We start from the raw sequence: 16,262 nt of genomic DNA, 5'->3' as shown, positions 1-16,262 counted from the left end.
TTGAGCAGATCTCGAACATATACGACTACAATGACCTCACCAAATGCCGCTTCTTCGCCTCAACACTAAAGGGTGGGGCACATAAATGGTTCAGTCAAATCTCCTCCCGGAGCATCGACTCTTGGAAGGACTTCTGGGAGTTATTTCTCAAGAGGTTCAGGGCGAACCGTATGAACGAGCTCCAGATGTGCCACCTGGAAACCATACAACAGAGAAGTAGAGAAACCCTTCCGGAGTTCATCAAAAGATTTCAAGAATCAGTCAACCAGCTCTCCAACCTTGAAGAAAAGGAAGCCATGAATATCTTCTGACGTAATCTCCACCCAGTATCATGTGAAGGCTACGTGAAAGACCTAATCCATAGAGAACCCCAAAGCCTTGCCTCGGCCTATGCAATGGCATTAAAGTTTATCAAAGAAAATGACTTCCTCACCTCAATGAAGATGAATAGGAGGATCCGGGATGATGATGAGTCCCCGGAACACCGTCGCGCCTACGGGAAAGAAAAGAGACACATGATCGACAGACAAACCAATTATGTGCAGCAGTCCAGGGGGACCCCACCACGGGATGACTACTCCAGGCCCCAGAAGAATGATAGGAAGCCCAAGCCTAAGAAGGAACCAAAACCGGAGCCAGAATGGACTCCGCTCAATCGGCCCCGGGCCGATATCTTGAGAGAAGTCAAGGGAAAGCCCTTTTATTACCCCCGAAGCCGCTATTGGCACCACCTAGGAACAGGGCCCGAGACAAGCATTGCGGGTACCACGAAGATCATGGCCACGCCATGGAGAACTGCTTCTCTTTCGAAATGTTCATTGAAGACCAGATCAAAAAGGGCAATATGAACCAGTACCTACAAAGAAGACTTGATGACAGAGATAAACCCTCTGGTGGCGGGAAACATGTGGTCAACATGATTTTTGGGGGAACCTCCTCCCCGCCCCGGAGTCCAGATGAGGGCAGCGATATCTTGATGATCCGGCCAGCTGAAGATTAGTGCATATATTTCTCCAATACAGATTATGAAGGCCTGGATCCCGAGCACAACCAAGCCCTGGTCGTGACTCTCGACGTCGCCGACAATGAGGTACAAAGAATTTTGGTTGATAATGATTCCTCAGCTAACATTGTTTTCGAGCATACCCTCAACAGGATGAAGTTGGGACACCTCCGCATGGATCCATGTCTCGAAGACCCTCTCTACGGATTCGAAAACAATATGATCCCGATCCGCGGGATAATATACCTCCCCATGGTCTTTGGTACCGCACCCCGGCAGGTATCTCATATCATGAAGTTCTATGTGATAAGTGTTGCATCCTCCTATAACATGATCCTGGGAAGACCTACCATCACCAAGCTTCGGGCCATCCCGTTTACAATCCACCTGAAGCTAAAGTTTCCTACTCCGGGAGGCGTAGGAGAACTTAAGGGGGACCGAGGCACTTCTGGAAAATGCTATGGACAGGCGTTAGTCATGGCCGAAACTGATCCCGAAAACAGAAAGAGGGCGATGGCCTTACCCAAAGGCCAAAGCCGCAAGAAACATCGTGAATACTTCAGCAAAAGGCCAAAGTTGGACGTCAACATGATAGAGGATTCAGGATACAGCGTAACCAACGCCGATGCCCGAATACAGAAATTTATGGAAATAAGAGAAATAACCAAAGTAGAACCCGCCACCCAGACGGTGGAGATAGAATTAGACCCCGGGAACCCCACCCGGAGGTTGAAAATTGGAAAAGGCCTAGAGACATCCTTCCAGGAAGAGCTCATCTCGTTGTTAAGAGAATATGCGGATGTATTTGCATGGGCACCAGAAGATATGCCCGGGATCGATCAGTCAATGGCAATGCACAGCCTGGATTTAGATCCGAGGAAAAAGCCGATCAAATAGAAAATCTGCTCAGGACCGACATCATCTGCGAGATCAAGTATCCCGACTGGCTCGCCAACGTGGTGCTAGTCAAGAAGCCGAATGGAAAGTGGAGAATGTGTGTCGACTACACGAGCCTCAATGCTGCGTGCCCTAAAGATTCCTATCCCCTCCCAAATATTGACCAGCTAATCGACGCGACTTCGGTCCACACCATGCTTAGCTTCATGGACTCCTTTTCGTGATACAACCAGGTTCGCATGAATCCCGAAGACATCGCCAAAATGGCCTTTATTACTCATAGGGCAGTCTACGCCTTCATCATGATGCCTTTCGGACTCATCAACGCCGGAGCCACCTACCAGAAAATGATGAACACAATTTTCAAGAGCCAGTTGGGGAGGAACATGGAATCTTATGTAAACGATATGATCTCCAAGTCACTCACCACCCCAGATCACATAAAAGACCTCAAGGAGTGTTTTGACAACCTGAGGAGGTACAACATGAAGCTGAATCCGGAGAAATGCACATTCGGGGTACCTTCAGGTAAATTCCTGGGATTCTTGGTCAGCGAAAGAGGAATAGAAGCAAACTCGGAGAAAATCAACGCCCCATAGAAATGAAGATACCTCAAACACAGAAGGACATCCAGAAGTTGACAGGATGCCTAGCAGCCCTGCGAAGATTTATTCCGAAGCTGGCGGAGAGATGTCTCCCATTCTTCGAGTTGCTAAAAGGTGCCCAGAACAAGAAGTTAGTGGATTGGACCCCAGAGTGTCACACAACTTTCGAGGAAATCAAGAGGCTCCTGATGAACCCCCCGGTGCTTTGCAAATCCAAGCCCGGAGAGCCTTTATCTCTCTACATCGCCGCTGGCCCCAAAGCTGTCTCTTCGGCACTGGTCCGGGAGGAAGGAGGAACGCAGAGCCCCATCTACTATGTCAGCCAAGTCCTCAAGGACGCCGAGACTCGGTACCCAAACTTGGAAAAATTCGCCTTGGCCCTTGTACACTCCAGCAGGAAGCTAATGCAGTACTTCCAAGGCCGAGAGATCAGAGTAGTCACGGACCAACAACTCAGGAAGATCATTCACAAGCCAGATGCCTCCGGAAGGTTGGTTAACTGGGCCATTGAATTAAGTCAATTCAACATCAGATTCGTGCCACACACGGCAATAAAGGCCCAGGCCTTAGCCAAATTCGTGATGGAATGCACCTTCCCGGAGCGGAATCTACCCTCACCCCAAGAGATAACCCCGGAGGGAACCAACTTGGAAACGGATCCCTGGAAGCTCTATGTTGACGGATCATCCATGGACGAAAGGTCTGGAGCGGGCCTCATCCTTATTAGCCCGGAGGGCTTTACCATTCAACAGGCGATAACTTTTGCTTTCAAGGCAACGAATAATCAGGCTGAATATGAAGCACTCATTGTCGGGCTCAAATTGGAAAAATCTCTTGGTATTTCAAAGATGACCGTCTACAGCGATTCTCAGATCGTGGTCAAGCAAACCAGCGGAGAATATATCGCGAAAGATCCGACACTGGCGCAGTACCAGACAATGGTACGGAACATCTTGGAAGCCACTCCCGACATCACCATATTTCAGATCAACAGAGAAGAGAACTCCAAAGCTGATGAGCTGTCCAAGCTCGTGCAGAATGCCTCGGACCTCGTTAGTTCAGTGTACTTCAAAGAACTCAAAGTACCCAGCACAGAGCAAGCTGAGGTCCTGTGCATCGGGAGCCCAGACAATTGGATGACTCCCTACATAGCTTACTTAAGAGATGGGACGCTACCGGAAGACCAGAACAAGGCCAGATACTTGAAACACAAAGCTGCTCGTTTCTTCCTGGAAGAGGGTCAGCTATACAGAAGAATCTTTTCAGCACCTACCTTGAAATGTGTAGACCCTGAGGAGGCCAATTATTGCCTCCGAGAGGTTCATGAAGGCATCTGCGGAGACCACCTGGCAGCCAAAGCTCTAGCTTATAAAATCATCAGATAAGGGTATTACTGGCCCACAATACACTCCGACTCCGTCGCTTACGTCAAGAAGTTCCCCCAGTGCCAGAAATTCAGCAATGTTCCTAGACAAAGCCCCAGCCTGCCAGCATCGGTATTATCTCCTATCCCATTCACTGTGTGGGGCATAGATATCATGGGCCCCTTCCCCCGAGCAAAAGGCGACCTCCGCTACGTCCTGGTAGCCATTGATTACATGACAAAGTGGGCAGAAGCTAAAGCCATGAGGACAATCAATCAACAAGATTGTATCAAGTTCTTGGACGCGATCGTCATGAGGTTTGGGATCCCTGTAGTCCTCATCTCCGATAATGGCCCACAGTTCGTCGGGTCCGAATTTGAAGCATATCTGAAAGAGCTCGGAATCAAGCACAAAAGAGCGTCGGTTGCGCACCCTCAGGGAAATGGACAGGTCGAAGTAACTAACAGAACCATACTTCGGGGCCTGGAAAAAAGACTAGAAGAAACCAAGAAAACTTGGCCTGATTAACTTCCAAAAGTCCTGTGGTCCTACAGAACCACCCCTAGAACGGGAACGAATGAGACCCCCTTCAAGCTTGCATACGGTATCGAAGCCCGCATACCAATCGAAACTGGGTCCCCTTCCCACAGGGTCGTCAACTTTGACGAGATCTCAAACATTGAAGGACTTAAGACCAACCTGGAACTCCTAGATGTGATAAGAGACGAAGCGGTAAGAAAGATGGAAGGCTACAAAGAAAAGACAAGACTCTACTTTGGGAAGAAGGCCAAAATCAGAGAATATGAAGAAGGAGACTTGGTACTCCGACACACCGAGGCCTCGGACCCAACCAATCAGGGAAAGCTCCAACCCAACTGGGAAGGCCCCTATAGGGTTAAAGAAGTACTCCGGCCAGGAACTTATAAGCTAAGCTACCTCGGGGGGACCGAAGTCCCAAACTCTTGGCACGAAGCCCGCCTAAGGTAATTCTACCAGTAAAGGTAGGGCGCACATTCCGGGATCTCCTCTACTTTTAGGCTATAGCAGCTTAATGTAATTTTTAACGTTTTCCCCGGAGTGTATTTTTGCTTTATTATGATTTAAATGAAAACTCCACATTGGGCACCCCATAGCTCAAGGTTTTTCTATTATTGCTCGATCACTGTCGCCTTATTACTTAGAAAATTTTATCCAGTTAAAATTTTAACCCCTTCCCGGGGACCATTACACAAACCATGTGTACTTTAGAAAATTTTATCCAGTTAAAATTTTAACCCCTTTCCGGAGACCATTACACAAACCATGTGTACTTAGAAAATTTCATTCAGTTAAAATTTTAAACCCCTTCCCAGGGACCGTGACATGAACCACGTGTACTTAGAAAAATTTCGATAAAAGAAAGTAAAACCAAATACGAAAGGGAAATATATTCACATACATTCCCGAGGCAAACCAAGCCCCGGAGCAAATCCAAATAAAAGTCATACGGAAACCAAATAAGCGAAGTCTAAAAGCCACAAGGGCCAAGTCTGAAATAACTACAAATTACGAAAATAAAATTACAAGGCACAAAGCATGGGTCTTCATTCCTCAGTTCTCGGGAGGAGGAGGAGTCTTCTCGCGGCCATCTTCGGGAGGCGGAGGCGGCTGCGTCCCAGAAGTACCCGCCTCAACAGCTCGGGCTTCTTCACGGCGGAGCTCTTCGGCAAGGTACAACTCTATGAATCCGTCCATGTCACCACCCGGATTCTCAGCCAAATAAGCAGAAGCAACGTCCCAGCAGATATTGACCTTCTCAAAGATCTTGTTGTTAAGCTCCTCGTAGTAAGCAGGAGTACCCCGGAAAGACTCCGGCACCTCCTCTGCCCGAGGCCTAGCAGCAAGCTCCCTTTTCAGGTTCTCCACCTCCGCCCAGAGGGATCCAACCAACTGCTCCGCAGCCTCCCGAGACTTCACCGCCTCAGCAACAGCTTGCTTATGCTCCCGAGACTCCTTCTCCTTCACCTCCCGGTACTTGGAGAAGTTTTCCTTCTCCTTACTTAGCTCCTTCAGCGCAGTCTTGTTCTTGGTCTCCCTTATGCGAAAGTTGTGGAGAATAGTGGAACAGCCGCTGATCCGAGCATTGGCCTGCAAACAAAACGACTAAGTACTAATGCAAGGGCAGAAATAAAAATGATAAGGGAGCAGTCTTACCTCCGAAACATCCCGGACAAGATGATCAAGGAAGGTATCCAGATCCTCTGTGGCATAGCAGTCAAAGTCAGCAGGGGTAGCATAATTGTCAAACATTTTATTCCGGCGATCATCCAAGGTCATCCGGGCCAGGAGGTTCTTTAGTGCATCTTCCTCCACCAACTTTTGGCTCTCTTCCTCAGAAGGACCCGACCCAGAAACCCTCCTACGCTGGGGAGCCTCGGAACCACCAGCATCCTCAGCTACATCCTTCCTCTTACGAGGGTTCAACGATCCAACTTCCACCTCTTCCAGCTCAACTACCTCAACCTCCTCAGGCACCGGGACACCAGGGGCAGTAACCACGGGAACACTTTGCCTCACACTATTCCCTGAGGAACCAGCATCCCGGGTCTGGGAACCACTACCTCCACCAGCTGCTGCGACATAGCGTAATGGAAGGGATTAAGCAAGGGAAGACATGCACAAGGAACATCAGTTATAAAAAGTAACAAGACAAAGATATACATCAGGAAAAGTACAAGGGAAAAACTACTAATGTAAAACACTTACAGCCAACATTATACAATGTTTGATTATCTAAAAATGTATCCCGGGTCCACTGGGCACCAAGAGCAACCACAAAGTCGTACATCTTCGCCAAGGCATCTCCACCGAGCCTCTCGGATTGGAACCTGCAATTTTTCAAAGTAGTTTTATACAAAGGCATAAACTCCAGGTCCCAGCTCCGGACGAAGATGAACTCCTGGTGCCAGCCCCGGAGCGAGTTCAACATAAAGACGGGAGCTTTTTTGGCATCAGAAGGGAGCCCACAACCATCTATATTAACGATAAACTCAAAAAGGGGAGGCAAGGTGGATTTTTGATTTTAAAAAGGAAGTGGAAAAGCTTAAACATGGGAAGATACTTATGGCAGCAGGCCAAGAACCAAGAAACCCACTTAACAGAGTTCGGAGCTAGTTGGGTAAAGGGTATCCCGTACACGTCACGACACAGGGACTTAGTAAACTGATGAAGGTTGGGTCTCATGCTATGCAGATGCTCTAACGGAATCCCTACCCAACCACCAACAGGGCGGTGATAAACCCTCTCGTGAGGCTCGGGCCACCTCCACTCCATATCATACCCGAAGTGAAAAATAGCCTTTACCACGTCATCTATCTGCTCAAAGGTGTACTCAGAGAGGTTGGGATGACGGGGAGCAGGAACATACCTGGTCCCGGGGGCATTATAAAAAAGTTGATCCATGCGGGCCCCATCATAAGGTTCTAAGCCCCCGGGCCTATAAGCAGTAGTAAGGTCCCTGAAATAGTAGTCGTGGGGCGGACTATTCTCCCGGGTCTGAACAAAATAATGGTCTATGCCTATCCAGGACCCGTCCCTCCTACCCAAAGTCTGCCCGGGGTTCAACAGGAAGGTAGGCAACTCCTCAACTATGGCTTCGCGACGGGGAGGCATATTTTCTGGCTCCGGAAAAGAGTCACTCGAAGAATTTTCAGGAAATCCAAAGCGGGGACGGTCAGGTCTATATTTCAGGTTAGCTAATTGTTTCTTTCTACCCCTCCTAACCATATAACCCCGGAGTCTATGCCATTTCGGGAAGAAAAAAAAAGAAAGAAACACAAAAGCTACTCAGAAACAGTTAACCTCAAAATCAAAACACCAAATTATATCAGGCAAACTTTACATACACATATACGCCTATAACACATGTTATGAACAGTCACGAAAGTAAAGATCAAACCCATTTTTACATAAACTAAAACCCTTATTCGCACATATGTGCATACCAAAACACAAGCCCAGATTCGCTACAAACATCAACTTTTTCTTCGCAAATAAAAGCTATAAATCTAAACAAACAACTTGTTCGACTCACCAAAACTCGACTCAACAAAGATAAACAAATACAGATACTTGGGTACACATGCATTATAGAAGCTCAAACTACAAGCACTCGCTAAACAATCACGAAGAAACAAAAAGAAGAACGAAGACAAGTTCGAGAACTTACAAGAAAGCAGGAGAATAAACCGGCTTCAAAAAGCAAAGGAGCTCCCAAATTCGACTTGAAGAAAAATGGCAGAAAGATTTTGTGTTTCCAGTTGCGTAAAGAGAAAAGAAATGAGAAGGGCGGAGTATTTATAGTCACAAAGGGAGAGTTAACCCACTCAACTACCCCGTAATCCGGTTCGTTGATCGAAGACACGTGGCACAATCCTGAGCGTCCAGAAAATAACCGCTGCAGTTAATGATTACATCGCTGTAATAATTTAACAGGCGAGACTTTTAAGGCAAAAAAGGGGAAAAAACTGCAACGTTTCGTGCATATACATATACTTACACATACATTCGTGCAAGAAGCTCAACCACCGTATGACACCCCGGGAAAAGCGCTAAAGTACTGCCCACCTGTCACACCCGCACCAAGGCCTACCCAAACACTACCCCGGGAACTTGTACCCAACAACACCCCGGGGTTAGGGGCCACAAATCAAAGGAAAAATGACAAAAATTTTCCAAGTGCCTAAAACCAAAAGGCCTACCCAAACACAACCCCGGGGACTTATACCCAACAACAGCCCGGGGTCAGGGGCCACAAATCAAAGGAAAAATGACAAAATTTTTCCAAGTGCCAAAAACCAAAAGGCCTACCCAAACACAACCCCGGGGACTTGTACCCAACAACACCCCGGGGTTAGGGGCCACAAATCGAAGGAAAAATGACAAAATTTTTTGAAGTGCCAAAAACCAAAAGGCCTACCCAAACACAACCCCGGGGACTTGTACCCAACAACATCCCGGGGTTAGGGGCCACAAATCGAAGGAAAAATGACAAAATTTTTCCAAGTGCCAAAAAACCAAAAGGCCTACCCAAACACAACCCCGGGGACTTGTACCCAACAACACCCCGGGGTTTGGGGCCACAAATCGAAGGAAAAATGATAAAAAATTTCCAAGTGCCAAAAACCAAAAGGCCTACCCAAACACAACCCCGGGGACTTGTACCCAATAACACCCCGGGGTTAAGGGCCACAAATCAAGGGAAAATGACAAAATTTTTCCATGTTCCAAAAACCAAAAGGCCTACCCAAACACAACCCCAGGGACTTGTACCCAACAACACCCCGGGGTTAGGGGCCACAAATCAAAGGATAAATGACAAAATATTTCCCAGGGCCAAGAACCAAGGGGCCTACCCAAACACCACCCCGGAGACTTGTACCCAACGTCAGCCCGGGGTCAGGGGACAAATCAAAGGTGTAATTTTTTTTTCCAAAACTACTCCCCCATCCGGGAAAACCCGCATAAGGGAGTGGGAGGTAAATGATAGGCCAGAAGTAATCAGACCCAAATAAAGGAACAGAGGCCCAAAAGAGAAAACACCCCAGGCCCAAGCCAAGGTGGTCCCCGGTGCCACGTGGCACAGGAAAAAGAGTCAACTGTCTCATGTTACCCAAAATGGAATAATTGCATCTCAGCCATTCACGGGTAATCATCCCAAGACAACTCTGATGGAGAAAGGACACCTGACCACACAGCCCATCTGGACCGTCCAACCTATCACCAACCAAGAAGGATCAAAGGTCAGGATGAAGAGGTACAAACCCCAAAAACCCTAAATCTTGGGACCTATAAAAGGCCCCAAAAAGAGGGTTTTAGGGGTTGAAAAACATTTTTGACTGCTACACACCTAAACACACACCCTCACATATATTTTGAATAGCTCCTTCTTCCCTCTTCTTCTTCTTCTTCTTCTTCTTCAAGAAAGCCCATTTCTTACTCTCACACCGGAGTTGTCGCGGGATACAAACCCCCCTCCGGTTTCGTTTTACAGAGACCCCAACTTAGCAGGTTAACCGCACTCCAGCCGCTACGGAATTTGGGTCCTAGCGCGTGTGAGAAAGGAGAAGACACGGGAAGAAACCGAGTTATCACTGATAAGAGCAAAATTTAGTGGTAAAGGTTTTGTATCTGAATAATGTGCTGAACATACCCATGCATTATTTATTAGAGTCTCTATGTCTTTTAGGTAACTGCATCTTGGATTAAGCCTGTTTTCTTATGACTTATGAGGCACCTTCTGAATGCCTACACATAGCATCAAGTTCACTTTAGTGGCATTGACGATGCAAACCTGAACTGAGAGGGAGATCTTTGGACAATATAAATGCTATCATCTATCGTGCTTTGTATGGAATATGGCTTTTTTCTTTTTTGACAAATGCAGAAAACTTTCATTAACTTCAATATAATACAGTCGGGACAAACCCCTAACTGTCAATACAACCAGGTGGTAAAACAAATATCATACTAAAAACAATTAGATGATTTATTTCCTGATCGTTTAACACATAGAATTTAAAAATTCTTGAAATTAAAAACAAAATCAAAGACATCCCGAGCAATCCAAATTGTACCAACATCTCTGAAAATAGCAACATCGCAATTGACCATATCACATAAAAACCATTGTTAGCCCAATGTTCAAAAACACCAATCACTGAGATTGGAGAAACGACACCACAGCTATCTACTTGCCGGACACCGGCTATAGACATGCCGAAAACACCCCAGCTATCTACATGACGGATACCAGCTATAGACATGTCGAAAGTGTAAACACGTGAAAGATGAACAATCTTTGGTTGTGAAAGGTGAGCTCTTGCAATAATCAACACCGCTCCAGATTCGACGCAGGCTTTGCAGATCACCAAGAATATCAATAAACTCGTTCTCAACCGATTCAATACGAAATAAACCCAACCATAATTAAACAAAAACATAACAAAGCACTCCAAAAGGAGAGACAAAACACACACTCCAAAAAGGAGAGACACACAAACACCCAAAAAATTGGCTTTTATTGAAGGGAAATTAATAAGGACAAAAGAGAATGAAGGGTTGGGGCTTTCCACCGGAGAAAACCCGTGGAAGCCCCTTGATTTACTTGAAAATAAACAAACCCTAGGAGAGGAGAGGAGAGGAGGGAGGCGGCTAGGTTTTTGAATATGGCTTTTTTCTTTGTGAGACTAAATATTAAACTTTTCAAGGTAAATCTATGTTGGTACAATGCCAAGTGGAATGAGGGCTGAAATTTTTCGAATTAGCAAGGGAGTGAAAATTCATGGTCTGGGCAAATGGACAATCAGTATGGCAAATATAAGGAGCCCACCGGCCGAGGCCTTGACCGGGGCTTAAAAACCCAGGTTTTGACCGGGCCGGACCTTGACGGGGGTTTAAAAAGCCGGAGATTTGACTGTGCCGGGATTTTTGGCATTTGATCGGGCCTGGCTGGGAAGAGCCGGCTTTTCTGAAAATATTAGAGCCCGTTTGGGCCCTCAAGACGTGCCTTATCGGGTTTTTTTTTCCGAGTTGGATTGGATTGGGCCAATCTTTTTTCTAATTTACATTTTTTAGAGATCCTGAAAACTACACGTGTTAGCAACTAGGTCATCGTAAAAATGTATTATTTTGCATGGAATATTTTATGTAAACTTTATTTCGTTGAAAACATTTAAGTTTGGCAAAAAATAAATATGTTTATAGAATAATATGTTTTATCAATGTTATCCAAATATATATAGCGTACTTACTGTATCTTCTTTCATTAATCCTGCAATAAAGTATATAATTTATTAATCACGAATATGTAAATATATATGTGTTTAAAGTATTATGTATATTATAGTAAATGTAAATTCATAAATATATAAAAAAATATATTAGAATAATTAGATTTTAACCAGGCTTTTTCGGGCTTCTAATCAGGTCGGGCCGAAGCCCGATCTTTTAACCGGGCAACGCTGGGCTGGGCTGGGCTTTGCCTAAAAATATAGGGCCCGTCGAGGCCCTAAGCCCGGGCCTGGACCGGGCCGAATTTTGACCGGGCCAGGCTTGACCAGGTTTTGACCGGAACCGGCCGGGCCAGATTTTCGGGCTCAGGTTTTTTATGCATCTCTGGGCATCACCGACGAGCATAATGCCATATTACATCCAAGGAGAGCACTGCCTTGTCTCTGATTATTGTGCTAGCAATTTAGCAAGTTGGCTTTTTGGTAAGCTTCCAAATTTGCAGTAAAGTTAATCTACAGTTTAGCATATTTCTTCCATCAATTGACGATAATTTGGATGGGAGATTTAGTTTCCCATTTCATTGAATCTGGTAATTCATACCATACAATTATGTTTGTTAAATATATCAAGGTCTGTGGAAGGTGAAAGAAGAAAAAAGACACTTTTTTGGAAGCAAAATACTTATATCTACCGACATTTCCAGGGTTTATGGTTTCTTCAGAACAATAGCCTATAAGAGCAAAGCCTGGTAAGGCATTCGAGTTTATCAGTATCTTCATGAGATGAATTTGTACAAATCCGAGGACCAGCCTTATCGAGGAGGAGATCAAAACTCAACTCACCAGCACACACAATGTAGACCTTACACCTTCTACGAAAATTGTGTATGGCTAATTAAGATATTTCTGATCAGAATCCACAATTAAAGAATTTGAATGTTAAGACAGTAAAGGAACATGATCAGTTCCTCCAGAACTATGAATGCAATAAACTAATGAATATATTAACCAAATCATATTCCATATACACAACCTAATTAAATCACCATTTTGATAGACTATAACAGAATCGAAGATCGTATATCCAATACAATATCATTGCACAAACACGGTTTTTAAAGAACAAAGGCCTCGTTAAAACCCCACAAGAGCAAAACCTAATGGGAAAAAAGCTCAAGGGGAAAAAGAGTGCCCTACTAATTACACGAACTAAGTGTTCAAAATGCTAGAAACTTCTTGCTGCTTTTGCGAGTCCCCATGGCCATCAATTTCTGCCTCAAACTTGTTTTTCCTTTACCCATTGTATTGCACCTTGGTCGCTCCATTGGTAGTTTATGAAAATCAATAACTTGAATCGGGCGTTGTTGCTTAGTCTCCTTAAAGTATTTTCAACCTTGAAGCTTCGAATCTTAATTCATAATCAGTAGATGTCATCATCTTGTTATCTACCACGTAATATTGATTCAATCTCGAATGACAATCCATGAATTTTCTCTTCTTTTCTTTTATCTCTTTCTCCATGAAAGGCTTTAACATGCGCTTCGTTCAAATTTAAAACTCGAATCGCAGTTTTTAGCTCATTTCCCTTTCCATTTTTTTCATAACGATGAGGAGGGTTAGAAAGCTGATAATTAACCTTCTTAATCACCATATTATTTTCGTTTTCGATTTCTAGAAACAAATCATCATCAAGAATCTCACAAGGTGTAAAAGAAGTGTCGAAGTTGAATGCGTAGTCTTCTCATGGAGGACAAACGAGTCCATTCCACATCAAATCGATATCCTGTGTAATATGCCTAGTTTGTTCTCTTAACATACTGTATATTCTTGATATATATTTGTGTATGAGAAATTTTAAGAAGTACAAGGACATGCCACATACGTTTGTATATGTAGTAACGATATCCTAGTCGGATCTGATCCCTTTGAGTACTTGCGTTCCAATCAAGCTTACTAGAAAACTGAGACTTGCCTGATGTAGATTGTTAATTTTGGAGCGTTTACTATTATTGTTAGGATTAGGAATTTAATATGTCTGTTTCCTTGAGGGATCATGTGCATTTTAACATTATTTTGTACTTAATTGAGAATAGGCATTATAAATGAAAATTGAATGGTTAAATGGTCTGTACTATAATATATTTTTTCTTTATATTTAAAATGAGAAAAATGCCTCAAGGGCTTATCTGAGTATATAGTATATTTTTAATGGTATTGTTCGTAATTTTTAAATAAATTATATAATTACAATAACATCACTCGTGCATTCACATTAAAACGCTCTTTATACTCACCAAAATTATGTGCATACGTATTTATTCCAGGTCTATTTAAATTGTCTTTAATAATAAAAAAAATATAATAGGCCTTAGGCTAATTTAAGTAATTACTTAAAAAATATTAAACAAATATGTTATTTTTAGGTTTGTTCATCAAACCGGATAAACCGCTCACTCCGCACCGCACCGCTTCGCGTGAAAGTTTTCGTGGTGCGGTCGTAGTTTGCATTTTTTTCAAACCACGCAGTGCGGTGCAGTTTGCGGTTCGGTACTTTGCTCCCGTGGTTCAAACCGCACCGCATCGCATATTATTATAAAATATACACACATACACACACACTATTAAGAAGATGCTAAGAAACTCAAGGTATGGTTTCTTACCGGACATCACATTGGCAACAAAATCTCGGTCATGGCGAACTATAGTTTACTCAAATATGTTTATTTAATAATTTTTACAAGTGTTATCAAGGATCATGATTGTTCCATCTTTTTCAAATTCATCATAATTTACTTAAGCTAAGAATTTTCAATTTTAGCTACATGGATAATGTGAGTTGCATTGTACTTGAAAAAAAATAAGTAAGCTGCATTGTGGTTCTTCCTCTTAAGTTTGTAAAAATTAAAAATAAGGCAACTTCCCTGTTTGGACTTGTGTTGCTCCTGCACAGAGATGTCCAACATCAAGTTAGTCCAAGTTATCTCTCCTTTCTGTCTTTTCAGGGAGAGAGCAAACTCTTCCTAAGACTTCGGGAGCTTTTCAATCACAGACATAACTCAAAATTTTTCAGGCAAGATCATTCCGGACTCACCTAAAGCATGAACCAACATCTCAAACTCATGAACCTGTTCAGTAATGGATTTTTCGTCCACCAGTTTGAAGTCAAGAAACATAGCCACAGAATACTTCTCAAGTCCTTGAGAATCAGTATTATGGGTTTGGTCCAGCTTATCCCATACGACCTTAGTAGTATAGGCATCTGATGAATAAACATCGAACAAGGTGTTCGCCAAGGCTTCCAAAATGGATGCCCTAGCCACCCCATCCTTCTCAACCCATAAAATATAAGCCTTAATAGATTCAGCTTTCTCTTGATCCAACACAGGAGGATCATACTGTACCACTGGCCATAGACCCTTAACCGTTAACCAGATGTTCATCTTTTTCTGCCAACGAGAAAAAGAAGCTCCACCACTGAATTTATCATGCATACCCGATAAATCAAAATTTTCTGGGGAAAATGATACGTGGTCCAATCGATGATAGCAGTAACACTAGAAACAGAACCAGAACCAGTCTCAACAGTCTTAGGAACATCACCACTTTCGTTAACCATCTTGCTAAGTACACAATATAACAAATAATCTCTTCAAGATTGTTGGGTAATAAACTAACACTACACGCAACAATGAGTCAGTTATATATAATCACGATTAATAAGAATAGGCAAATTAAATCAAATAACGAAACAAAATATGAAGACAAAATAACAAGATTAATTAGTAACTGAATTGATAAAGATAGATAAGAATACTTATCTCTAACAGAAGTTTTAATAAATCTGAAAGAGCCAATAACAACTCAGGCGCCTAGCCTTCGAGAAGTCTAAACTGTTCTTGAAGAGATTATTGCCCCACTTACGCCGTGTTGGGTTGTAGATATATCACTTCCAGGATACAATAACACAGAGTACTTCGTCCATATATACGTAACACTCAACAGCGACCTGGACCTCACTTCGCCCAGAAAATCTATGCTATAATATGTATATTATGAAGGAGAGGAAAAGAGAGAGAGATAACAGTTAGGGTTTCATACATGAGAAATTGATGTATATTTTTCTTCCAAACATTTTAGCCTGTATGTTATACAAAATAAAAACGTAACTAAAGATAAGCATTAATTAAAACAAATATTCTAACTTAATATGCATTTAATAAAATATTTTTAGAAACAGAAACGTAACAGTCAGGATCCAGGCGCGCATCAGGATTTATTACAACAAATCCTGACTAGTCAACCATCAGGATCTGACACCTCAGCAAATCCTGACTAGCCAGCCATCAGGATCTGACACCTCAGCAAATCCTAACTAGGTATCAGGATTTGTCAGTGTCAACAGATCCTGACCAGGTTAAGTAAAAACTGATTAATATTATTCCGGCAAATCAAAGTTAGTAATTTTTGATCATCAAATATTGATATTCCATGTTACACGGATTTAATATTCAGATTAAAATAATATAACAAGTCAGTAATTATTTTAATTAAACAAGCAGTAAAATTCATCGTCAAGGTCGCCTTGCATATGCGAGACGCCGAGATATTCGCCCAAATCGCCCTT

The 16,262-nt window shown here is 43.3% G+C and overlaps 1 protein-coding gene across 1 annotated transcript; it reads left to right on the top strand.

Moving 5' to 3' along the window:
• The first annotated feature begins 2,501 nt into the window (after positions 1-2,501).
• Positions 2,502-3,890, top strand: LOC141704145 (uncharacterized). Its single transcript, XM_074507463.1, has one exon. It carries the CDS (start codon positions 2,502-2,504, stop codon positions 3,888-3,890), a length of 1,389 nt encoding a protein of 462 aa, XP_074363564.1.
• The last annotated feature ends 12,372 nt before the right edge of the window (positions 3,891-16,262 follow it).

Source organism: Apium graveolens, chromosome 2 (genome assembly GCF_009905375.1).
Source record: "Apium graveolens cultivar Ventura chromosome 2, ASM990537v1, whole genome shotgun sequence".
Taxonomy (NCBI): Eukaryota; Viridiplantae; Streptophyta; class Magnoliopsida; order Apiales; family Apiaceae; genus Apium; species Apium graveolens.
The sequence above is the reverse complement of the archived record's forward strand: the minus strand, read 5'-3'. Positions and strand labels throughout refer to the sequence as shown.

Coding starts and splice junctions, on each gene's coding strand:
- LOC141704145 (XM_074507463.1), top strand. CDS start 2,502: ATGAAGATACCTCAAACACAGAAGGACATCCAGAAGTTGACAGGATGC.